General features: G+C 37.2%; 1 protein-coding gene across 1 annotated transcript in view; it reads left to right on the top strand.

Annotated features, from left to right (window-relative positions):
* Nucleotides 1-124: 124 nt before the first annotated feature.
* Nucleotides 125-12,103, top strand: part of mtrex (Mtr4 exosome RNA helicase) — a 37,740-nt gene continuing 25,761 nt past the window's right edge. Inside the window, exons 1-12 of the mRNA XM_073874082.1 lie at nt 125-285; nt 839-982; nt 3,277-3,343; nt 4,565-4,627; nt 4,807-4,919; nt 5,059-5,233; nt 5,305-5,395; nt 6,277-6,401; nt 6,794-6,892; nt 7,155-7,272; nt 8,239-8,370; nt 10,802-10,881. Coding sequence (XP_073730183.1) covers nt 188-285; nt 839-982; nt 3,277-3,343; nt 4,565-4,627; nt 4,807-4,919; nt 5,059-5,233; nt 5,305-5,395; nt 6,277-6,401; nt 6,794-6,892; nt 7,155-7,272; nt 8,239-8,370; nt 10,802-10,881 — 1,305 coding nt within the window. The 5' untranslated portion in view covers nt 125-187. The remainder of the gene's footprint in view (nt 286-838; nt 983-3,276; nt 3,344-4,564; nt 4,628-4,806; nt 4,920-5,058; nt 5,234-5,304; nt 5,396-6,276; nt 6,402-6,793; nt 6,893-7,154; nt 7,273-8,238; nt 8,371-10,801; nt 10,882-12,103) is intronic.

The raw sequence follows: 12,103 nt of genomic DNA, 5'->3' as shown, positions 1-12,103 counted from the left end.
AGACTCGGTTTACACTATTTTTTAGCCTTGACATGCGAATTTTATACTTTTTGGACACTTTTATTTTGTTATTGTGACAAATGTCCGTCTCTTACCATTGCTTATGTCACACATTTGACCGGCTTGTCATTTCCGCAACGTAGCTTCTCGCAAAGCACTGTGGGATTTGTGTCTGTCTACAGCAGCCATGGCGGACGCATTTGGTGATGATTTGTTTAGCGTTTTTGATGAAGAACAGTCTGGTTCCAGTAAAAAAGCCACTCCAAAGTCGGGAACTCAGTCAGGGTATGTGAACAGACAGTAAATCTGTTTGTTAAAATGTTTCCGGCGGATCTAATCTGCAGATATCGATTCATAGTCTGACCATGCTGGGCGCATGCTGCATTCGGACGCGCGTATAAACCACATTTAGATAGATTAAAAAAACTCAGTTAACACATTAAATAAACTAAAAATATTTTAAAAAATTGTGTTTTATGATTTTGTATGTGAACCACCACTTACGAGTGTGTTTGAATACATCGGTTGTAGTTTACCGAAGTTGTATTTAAAATGTAGTAAAACCAGATTGTCCAATATGATAATGTTAGTTTGTTATATAATTTATAAACGAGAAACAAATAATTTTGGACAAAACATTCAGTGAATGAAACATTACAATCAGTAAGTTACAGGTGAATGTTAAATAAAAGGTTCCCCAGGTCATTGAAAATATAAAGTTTAAGGCCTGGAAATTATGCCATGGCTGATATGCTTAGTTAATAATCACTTGGTATAGTCTTCTGTTTTGCTTGACGCTACAGTTGTACTGGAATGAGTGTTTGTCATTACATTTCAGGAAGACACCTGATAAATCTGGGAAAAAGCAGACGGGTTCACCAGCTGCAGCTGTCCGCAAAAGAGATGTTGACAATGATGGTCCAGATGAGATGGTGCTCGGGAAAAGACAAAAGCTGGAAACCGTGTCATCTGAGGAGATCAGGTAAGATTTGAAATGCATAGATGTTTGAACCCATGAACTGGTGAACATTGAGCATTGTCAGCATAGGATGACACTTAAAGGGATAGTTCACCCAAAGATGAAAATTCGTGCATCATTTACTCACTGTCATGTTGTTACAAACCTGTAAAAATGTCTTTGCTCTGATGAACACAAAGGAAGATATTTTGGAAAATGTTTGTAACCAAACTGATCAGGAGCCCCATTGACTTCCTACTAAATCAATGGGCCCTCTGATCAGTTTGGTTAATTCAATTCAATTTTATGTGTATAGCGCTTTTCACAATTGTTAATTGTTTCAAAGCAGCTTTACATGAATAGATGTAGGGAAAAACACAGAATATATATAAGAAGAAAAATACAGCGGCTAAAGCACTATTCGGACAGGATTAGTTTTCCAAACGACGTTTGAGTTTCAACGTGTCCCCCAGGACGGCTGTGATTTTATGTATCGATTCAGACAGGATTAAAATGATGCAGGCTATTCCAGAGATGGGAGTGTCTGTTTCATGCATTTGGGCATTGCAGTAGCACGTGCTCTGGATACGCGTGTTTGTAATGTTTAATATTTTGCTTTAAATGTAAAATTATGACAGAACATGTAATTTATTCATTTAATTTTAACAAATCAAATAAAATATACAAATCCTACTTAAGTAACGTTAACCTACGTGTTTTATATAACTATCTGCTTATAATAAACACAAAGAAATGAAGAATTAATAATTAATAACATTTATTATCTTTATTAATTAACATTACCATTCCGGAGTTGAACAACTTTGAACGGAGTTTCTTATAACGTTAGAGATATTACAGTGGCCAGTCAGTGTTTGATATTCAACTTGTTTAATTATTTTATTTTGCCGAATGCGAAAAAAACATTCATATCTGAATTAATGGGACTCAGGAAATACAATATACGCGCATTAGTAAGACCTTACGGCAGATCACGTTGGCCAAAACACAAAATGAACCACGTTTTCAAAAGATATTGCGGGCAAACACAGACATTTGCATCCGAACGGGATTAAATTTCTCAGAGGACCTCTGAGTTCAGCGAAAAACAGTAGGTAAATTGCTCTGGAATTCTTACGGAGGTCGTCAGAGAAAAACACAGACATGGCCGATTCGGACGGGATTAAAAACACAGAGGACCTCTGAGAAGCACGATTTTCTCAGAGGTCCCCCTGTAAAACTAATCCCGTCTGAATAGGGCTTAAGAATAAAGCGTATAAGCAAGCGTAGTAATAATGTAACATTAACGTATACAGTAAAGTGCTAAGTTAAGCCAATGTTGGCTGACTCTGCCAGGGATGAAAAAACCCTAGGAGAAAGACCCTGTGGGAAAACTCCTAGGAGGACAAAAACCCTTGAGAGAGATTAATATATATAAACACGATAGGGATAGGGACCATTCCTTTAAGGGGCCATAGTGTGAAAATCTGACTTTTTATGTTTAAGTGCTATGATTGGGTCCCCAGTGCTTTTATCATCTGAGAAAAACATTAACCCAGTAAAGTTTTGGTAAGCTATTCTTTGCAAGCATGTGAAAAATTAGGTCGTTCAGATTTTGCCTGTTTTGTGAGGTAGGTAGCAAGTCCAATTACAATAATATCACCCCTTAATCAGCACTATCCAACCACGGCAATGCCATTTAGTGGAGAGAGAAAATAATAATTGACAGCACAATTGCAACAAACCACCATCATTGTGATCAGTGTTTGCATTTCATCCGCTCATCTGCATTTTAAAGGACACACTCCAAAATGGCACATTTTTGCTCACGCCTACAAAGTGGCAATTTTAACATGTTATAATAAATTATCTGTGTGGTATTTTGAGCTAAAACTTCACATACACACTCTGGGGACATAAAATACTTATTTTAAAATCACATAAAATGACCCCTTTAAAATATCTTCCTTCGTATTCATCAGAACAAAGTAATTAATACAGGTTTGTAACAACAAGAGAGTGAGTAAATGATGACAGAATTTTAATTTTTGGCTGAACTATCCCTATAAAAGAAATTTTCTTTAACCCTATGTTGTTCCAAATGTGTAAAATTGAATTTCAATTAAGGAACAAAAAGATTGATTTTTAAGCACTTGTTGATGCTCTTCTTTTATTCTGTACAAAGAAAATAAATGATGTATAAGCCTGTCAGTATACAAACCACCTGTTTCTTATTTACTACTATTGTTGTCTGGATGAAAACAAAAACTGAATTTATAATGCAATTTATAATTATTACAATTGGTATTGTCCTTTAGTCTGGCAGAGCTCATGCCTAAAGTGAAGGTGGAGCAAGTGGAGACAGTGGAGGGATGCACACATGAGGTGAACACACACACACACACACACACACACACACCCTGTCATAGGGCTGTCACTTTTGTGAAAAAATCATTTTTGATTTTTAATATATAAGTGTTCATTGAATCGATTGTAAAATCAATTTTCCATGTCTAAAAAAGACGTTTCCATTTAACGCCAAATAACAGACAAATGTAAAGAGAGCGCCTGAAACGCACAAGTCAGCAATATTTCTTATTCATTGTCATTAAGTTTCGTGCAGAATAAAAAACAGCAACAGTAGTGAAACATTCTCTAAAAGAGTGGACTGCTGCCATAAATGAAAAACATTACTGCAGGTTCAACCGGCTGCTTTTATGATTTAGGCAATTCAAAATTTCTTTTAAATAATGATTCGATCCATTTCAAACAACTGTTCAAAAATGAAACTTTAAATAGACTTACTTGAAGTTGAGAACATGCTGTGTATTTTATTAAACGTAACCGACACTTAGGCGGCACTAGGCAGGCATAATGAAATGCGCAAAAAGACTAGGGCCATTACAAATTATTGGTCAGAAAAACAAGTCGATCAACATTTTAGGGGTCAAGAGCAGAGCGCTTTTCATTCACTATGTCCATCTGTTGAGAAGACGCACTCCGACCGCACTGATGTCCCAGGGAAACTCGGGTACTTCGTTGCCAGCTGCGTATTTCGTACTGCCAATCTTCCATCTCAAAAGCGGGTCGCTGTCAGCTCGCAAGGGTGGCTCCTTGTCATTACTCATCATCTCCTGTAAGGTCACAATTTCAACGCTGTCTCGTGTTGCACAGGTTTATTGACGTTGTCCTCCATTTTCTTTGCAAAACACTAGATGCAGCGATTGAAAGCGTGAAACTATAGGTGCGTAAAATTGCTGGGTATTTTCTGTCTAGCTTTCGCACACCTACTGCACTTTCGGAATTCTTTATTTTTTTTCTGCTTGTTTGTGAGTTTTGTTACTCTATATTTTTAACCTTTTAATTCTTTTAAAATTAATAGTGTACATATTTGGTTAAAATCGATTGCCTATTTTCGTTTTCGAAACGTTTTTTGGTTGGTCCGATCGATTGTGCAATCGATTTTCGAACGAAAAGTGACAGCCCTACCCTGTCATGAGTAGATCTGGACAATGTATCGTTTTATTAGTTCAGTTATGGTTTATGTAATTAAATTTTCTAAATGTATTTGAATTGAATGCTAAATTTTGGTGACCTCATCGTCAGGTGGCTTTGCCTGCTGATGAAGAATACACACAGCTGAAACCACGGGTTGGAAAAGCAGCTAAGGTGATTTAACGCAATTTAACATTTATGCATTTGAATGATTGGACACTTTAATTCAGACATGCAAGCTATACATTTAATCAGACATTTGCACTGCTAATGCATTGCTATACCAGTTGAGCTACAGGTACATAACATCTTTGTTTCCTTCATTTGAACTCTGTTTGTTTTCCCTTTCTCAGGAGTATCCGTTCATACTCGACCCCTTTCAGCGTGAGGCCCTTCTCTGCATGGACAACAACCAGTCTGTGCTTGTGTCGGCCCATACGTCTGCAGGAAAGACTGTGTGTGCAGAGTAAGTGTCTGTTTGATGTAGCTCAATATTAAATACATTGGTGCCACAAAGAAATATAGCATGTCCCAGTCTTTGTTTACAAGTCTTTACAAGCTGCTGGTCTTGTGTCAGTGTAAAATATAGTTTTCTTTGTGCGCAGGTATGCCATCGCTCTGGCGCTTCGAGAAAAACAACGAGTGATCTTCACCAGTCCCATCAAAGCTTTGAGTAACCAGAAGTACAGAGAGATGTACGAGGAGTTCCAGGATGTAGGTCTGCTGACCGGTGATGTCACCATTAACCCCACGGCCTCTTGTCTGGTCATGACTACTGAGGTGAGACCGTGGACGTTTTTGAATGGTTTGCATCATGACTGGGTCTGTATTCATTGTTGTTTTTGGTTTAGATTTTAAGGAGCATGCTCTACAGAGGATCAGAGGTGATGAGGGAGGTGGCGTGGGTGATCTTTGATGAGATCCATTACATGAGAGACGCAGGTGGGTAATTCTCACGTAATCCGTGTCCAGCATCAAAATTTTTAAAAAGCCCTTGAAGCCAATTTTTTTGCACATATAAGATTAAGGTCTGAACTTACTATAACCATTATTTTTAGAGGATTTAAAACATATTTTTTTCTATAAAATTATTTACATTTTTAGATCATCATTATCAAAAATTATCATTACCGCAACATGATATTGCATTAAATATATGCATTTACAAACTCATGTTTCGGTAATGAGAACTAAAAAGTTGTTTAGGTACTATGACAAACAAAATTTTAACTTTTATCTGGAGAGAAAAAATAAGAACTGCTTATCTGGTATCTTGAGTGTCACAGTCAATTATGTCCCTTCCAACAAATGTTAGTTCCTTGAGGGCTTAAACAATGATTAAAAATTGTTGCGGAGGATGAGAAAATTGGTCTTGGACACATTTATATTCCTTATTAATGTCTCTACATTTACCAATGATCACCAAACACCACATGTTTCTTTACTGTAAATGTTTATAGTATAAAATGCACTGAATTAAGTTTTTGGTTTTTTAATTATAAATATTTCCATATCAAAGAACCCAAATCCATTCATGGACACGTTGCGGTAATGAAAATTTTTCCCTTAAATGTGGAAAAAACAACAAAATTTGAGATCATGTGCAAAATAGTACGTGAAGAGATGTTTGTAACTGTGTATGCTTCTTATTTTGATACTCTTACTTTGCATTTACTTCTTTATCAAAATGTTTCATGAGACCGCATAAGTCAAATTTCATGAGAATCTCCCAGGTGGGTGGTGTTTCATCTGAAAAGTAGTTTTGATTTGGGTTTTAAGTATATTAACTGTTAATGTGTCTTCCCTGGTCATGTGACCTGAAGAACGTGGAGTGGTCTGGGAGGAAACCATCATCTTGCTGCCAGACAATGTGCACTACGTCTTTTTGTCTGCCACCATTCCCAACGCTCGACAGTTTGCGGAGTGGATCTGTCATCTTCACAAACAAGTGAGTTACTGTGTTAGCTTTACATGCCAATAGGCTTTATGCCCAGCTGCACTACTTAATGAACTTCAGCCAGCTCCTTGTTTCCTGTCTGCCATTATTGGACAAACTGATTAATCCAGGTGTGTCTGATTATTGTTGTTGTGACTACTGAGGTCAGGCACACTTGGATGAATCAGTTTGTCCAATAATGGCAGACCGGAAACAAGGAGCTGGCTGAAGTTCAGGAAGTAGTGCAGCTGGGCATAGAGCCTATTCTGACTTGAGATCTTGTATATCTAAGATAAAAAGTAATTTGCTAGTAATTTTAAATGATTCACAAATTAATAATTTATTAATTATGAATCATTTAAAATAAAATGATTTGTTCTGATTCACTTTATGTTTGCACACAGCCCTGTCACGTGGTGTACACAGACTACCGCCCCACTCCACTGCAGCACTACATTTTTCCAGCAGGTGGCGATGGACTACATCTTGTCGTGGATGAAAATGTAAGCACATCACATTTATTTGGGTTAAATGCATTGACGTTGGAAGTTTGCCCCCCTCTATTCTACACGTATGGAATTTTTATTCAATTAGCCGCTCTTGGTTCCAACCAGTCTGGCAGGACCACGGGTGTAGCTGTCATTTCATTTCAAGACCAGCATGTTTTCATGTAATTGAACACAGACTTTAAATGCCGAGGTTTGCATGACTACCAAGCCACAAGTTCTTAAAATGTTGTGGTTATGTAATCGTATGTCCTTTCAGGGGGAGTTTAGAGAAGACAATTTCAACACAGCCATGCAAGTCCTGAGGGACGCGGGGGACACAGGAGGTAGCAGTGGGGGGAAATGGGACCCCAAAGGCAGAAAAGGTGGAACCAAAGGTTAGTATGACTTTAAGTATATATTAAGTAAATCAAACTTTATTTACTTAAAGGGAATAGTTCACTAAATATAAAAGTGATGTCTGTCTTTGTTTACATAAACATGTGCTTACTACACACATGGTACACACTTTTTTCATGTGACCTATATATTAAATAAAGTCACCCTGTAAAACACGAAACTGATACCATAAAATATACATGACATGCCTTGTGTTTCAATTTAAGTCACCAGGCCTCCTGATTTTTAAATACTTCCAGATGAGTGATATCAAGTCCCTTCCTACATTTTATTTCCTTTTTCTTATAAATGTACTGGTCAACACATAAGATTACGAAAGTAAGAGAATTACATTTTGGGTTTATTTTAAAGTCAACCCCCTTTTTAAAAAAAAATTGTGCAACAAGCGACCTTAAGCCCTCAATAAAGCCAGCTGTCCATTTAATTGGTTAATTACGTTAACTTTCTGGTAACTCGGACCAGACAGACTTTCATTGATTTGCTATGCATTCTTGCATATGAGCTGAATAACAGAATGACCCTTTTTAACCATTTTAAAGGGGTAGTACACCGAAAAATGAAAATTCGGTCATCATTTACCCACACATAATTCGTTCCAAACTTGTATATATTTCTTTGTTCTGCTGAACACACATGAAGATATTTTGAAAAATGTTTGTAACAAAACAGATCTAGGATATTATTGACTTCCATAGTTGGACAACACATTACTATGGAAGTCAATGGTGCCCCAGGGATTATTTTTTTTTTGAGTCTTTATTTGTGTGAGCAGAACAAGAATTTAAACAGGTTTGAAACAACATGAGGGTAAGTAAATGATTTTTTTTTCAGGTGAACTGTCCCTTTAAAATCTGTCTCGGGTGCTTTAAATACCGTTGGCATCTGCATTTAAAGGTTTACTTTTAAAGCAGTACTGAATCAATGTATTGTTGTGTTTATCTCAGGTCCATCCAATGTCTTCAAGATTGTAAAAATGATCATGGAGAGAAACTTCCAGCCGGTGATCATCTTCAGCTTCAGTAAGAAGGAGTGTGAGGCTTATGCCCTGCAAGTGGCCAAACTGGATTTTAATACAGGTATTGTTTCTAAACCTATTAATAAGTTGAGAATCATTATAACTAGTCCTATTGAACAAACCACTAATCAAACATTGAACATCTGTGCATAATTCCTGTATTTTGTCAAATTAAAATCACATAGGCTTGAGTATAGAGACACATTTAAGATGGGCTCTGTTGTATATTTAGGAAATGTCCCTATTTGGGAAAACTTGGCAACTCCATAGTAACACTCTGGCAATAACCATTATTTTTTATTTTAAATAAAACTAATTTTTATGGTGAAGTGTTTCTCTTATTGCTCAAAAATTATGATTTATAAAGAAAAGTATTATAAATATAGGCCTAAATGTCAAAAAAAAAAAGAAGAAAGAAATCAGCTGAAGTATTGGCCCGTTTTCATCTATTCAAAACAGAACTTGTTACATTCACAGTGCCAAATGCTTTTATCCCAGAGTCTTATTGACGTGTCAGGCCACTGTTCGCTTTCGAGGTGAAATGGACATGCCGAGTGGCCGCATGGGCTTTAACAAGCTTCAGCCTTGCCGCCACTTCCCATAATGCTTTGCTTTTGTCCTAATTGGATTTTTTAAAGGGGTTGATGTGGTTTGCACACACAGGAGCATTCCATAATTGTGGACATGTTGTGAAAATAGCAGGCACTTAAACTTTAGTCTTTGGCCTTTGATGGTATACAGGGGAACACGGTGCTAGCGGTCCGCACGTCTGGTTCTGTTTTGCTCCATTTGCTTTAGGTAAGGAGACTGTTTTGATTGGATCTATTCACGCAGATGTCATCGTAAGAGCCGGCCAGCTCGAGTGCGATTTCATCAACAGTTTCCAGAACATTTTTTATCATTTTTAGCTTCCAATGTGGAGAGGTCTGCTAGTTTTCAGCGCCTTTGAGGTATTGCCTTATAGGTACCTGCTGCAATGCATTTGCAGGTTGAAGTCGTGCCGTGACCATATTGGGATATTTAGACACTAGCATGTATTTCAGGAGGTAGGTTGCATGTCTGATCTAATAGGGTTGGATAGAAAATTTTAAAAGCTTGGAACTATACCCATCTATGGTTAGTAAAGAAAAATATGTGTCGGCTTTTAAAAGAGAACAACATTTTTAATAAGTTAAGGTTGGTGTCAGAAGCCAGTATTTTGGCACATTTCATCATTCATTTAGTAGGATTTGGCAGATGGCAGTGTGAATAGAAACCATAAACAAAACTATGCAATTTTTTAATAATACAATCCAGATTTGCAAAGTGCACTGCACACAATTTGGGGTAGCACTTTATTTTACAGTATTTGTACTTACCTTGTACATATATGCAGGGTTTCCCGCAGTAAATGTGTTAGTTAAGGTGGTAGGGGTGGGCGGGGCCGAGGGCGTGACAATCAAAGGGGCGGGGCGTATGCGTCATGATGAAAATTAAAACATTTTAATAAAATAAATAAATAAAATATTTATTTTTAAAACACTCAAATAAAACTTAAATTTTGAAGAAACTATTTCAAAAAATGAACGCATACTAGATTATTAATGAATTAAATGTTTTTACCTCAAATGGGAATAGCTGCGTGATGAAGTGAAACTAAAGGGTTAATAAACACAAAACTGAAGCAGATGTTGTTGTAGAACGTCTGCCGAATGATGATAGATAGCGCAAAAAGGTAAAAACTGATTATTTCCCACTATGAATTACATTATCTTAAAGGAGTGTAACTACTGTAGGATGTAAATATATATAAATATAAAATCTCTACTTTCGTTTCATGGCGTTTTTAACCTCCTGAGACCCGAGCTTTGGTTTGTGCTTTTTTTAGGATATCCTCCTCCAGCTATTTGGGGTTAGGAAGAACCAATAAATATAATAACCAAATATTTTTTGTGAACATGAAGTTGTTGCTCAATAACTGATTTTTTACAGAAAATGTTACGGATTAAAGCTTTAATGTCTAATGTAAAATCTAGATCTTAAAGCATAACAGTGTGAAAACCAAAGTCTATATTTAGTTTATATTTTCTTACACCACAGAATTATAATGCGCTAAGTCCTTTGAGATCGGACAATGCCACATTGCGTGCAGATATAGAGATGTTGCAATCCCAGATGATGCATTGTTTCTGAGCTTTCCCGAGAGCGGAAAAACATGGCAGACCTCCTTTAGTTACACTTACTGAGTCTTTCCATTCCCTCTTCACAATCGCTCCTTACCCCATGCTACATGTATCTCTCTGGCCTGTAGCTTTGTCATGTGATCATGGAAAGTCTTTCAGCAGCTGTGTAAAACAAACACATTCTCCAGTGATACTGGATGGTTTTTATAGGCCTTTAAACTCAGACACATGCAGTATCGGCACTCAATCTGCATCTGAAGTTGCCTTTTTCTGCCGTTTTTTTATTGCTCTAATATATCCTGTCTGATTTCCAACTTTCTTTTTCTGTAGATGATGAGAAAAAGCTGGTGGAGGAAGTTTTCAACAATGCCATAGACTGCCTCTCCGATGAAGACAAGAAGCTGCCTCAGGTACGGCCTTTGCAAACCAGACGACGAGACCGATACATCTACTGATATATCTTTTGCATATCCATGTATAGGGGTCCAAATTGATGAATTATGAGGACTTGGCCTTCAAGGGCAGTCATTCTTATTTACCCAAATCTTTCAGTCTGTCTTTGCCTGCTTTGTTTATACACTTTGGTTCAGCTGTATGTAACTGGCTTGTAACATTAAAGTCTTGGTGTTTGGATGTTTAGCCACAAGTTTTGATTCACTTCTTGGCTAATCTAGAAAGCATCTCTTAAAGACAATTTCCCACATTTCATTGGGCCACATTTAGCTTTTAGCTTTAAACACCCATGCAATCTCCAAAATTAGTAAATGAGCTTTTTCTGTTTGACCAGAATCTTTACTTGTAACTGGTATAGTGTTGCCCTGGTAAATAAAGGTCTACCTCAATAACCACAGCAAAGTCTAGCTGTACATGTGAGACTTGTTCAGGGATGCCTCACAAACATAACCGGCTGTATTGGATGTCCTCAGACGTTTCAAGAAGCTCATAACATTTTCCACTCGGGTCCTCCTCACCACCTCCGACCGCATAACTCCCGAATTATGTTTTCTTCCCTTCCCCATCTCAACAATGCCGTCATCCATTTCCACATTCTGCATTGCTCTTACAATGGAAGTGCTGATCTCAGATCTTATGTGAATGCTACTCTGTCAGTTAAAGGGCATGTATTATGTCCATTTTAACATGATGTAATATAAGGCTCAGGTGTGCACATTCGCAGTAGGTGAAATGACCTTGAAAAAAGGTTTTTTAGTGCAATTTGACCTCATTAAAGTAGGACTTTAGTATTGTATGACTGATGTATGTGACTTTAGTAAACATGGCCGCACTTGGCGGCACTTCCTTATAGTGACTTTGATATAACACCGGCTAAACATTAAAAGTGCACCATAAATCCACTTATGTGAGCTTTTGCAATCTATGCTTTTATGAAGTTACATACTGAATAACTCGCCTAAATATCCGGTTTGACGCAAGATTCACATAAACCGCACTTTTTGTTGTGTAATCGTAACTCAGTCCATATGTATGTGTGGTTTATAGCTACACTTTTAAGGGTTGTGTGTAGATTCATTACAGTTTGCATGTAAATGTGATTTTCATCCATGTAAATTAGATTTCATGCCAATAAAGTTTGATGGTTCCCAATTAGTTACGCTGACTGTGCCGTGATTA

The sequence above is a fragment of the Misgurnus anguillicaudatus genome, chromosome 12, assembly GCF_027580225.2.
Source record: "Misgurnus anguillicaudatus chromosome 12, ASM2758022v2, whole genome shotgun sequence".
Taxonomy (NCBI): Eukaryota; Metazoa; Chordata; class Actinopteri; order Cypriniformes; family Cobitidae; genus Misgurnus; species Misgurnus anguillicaudatus.
This window is presented reverse-complemented; position numbering and strand designations above follow the sequence as displayed.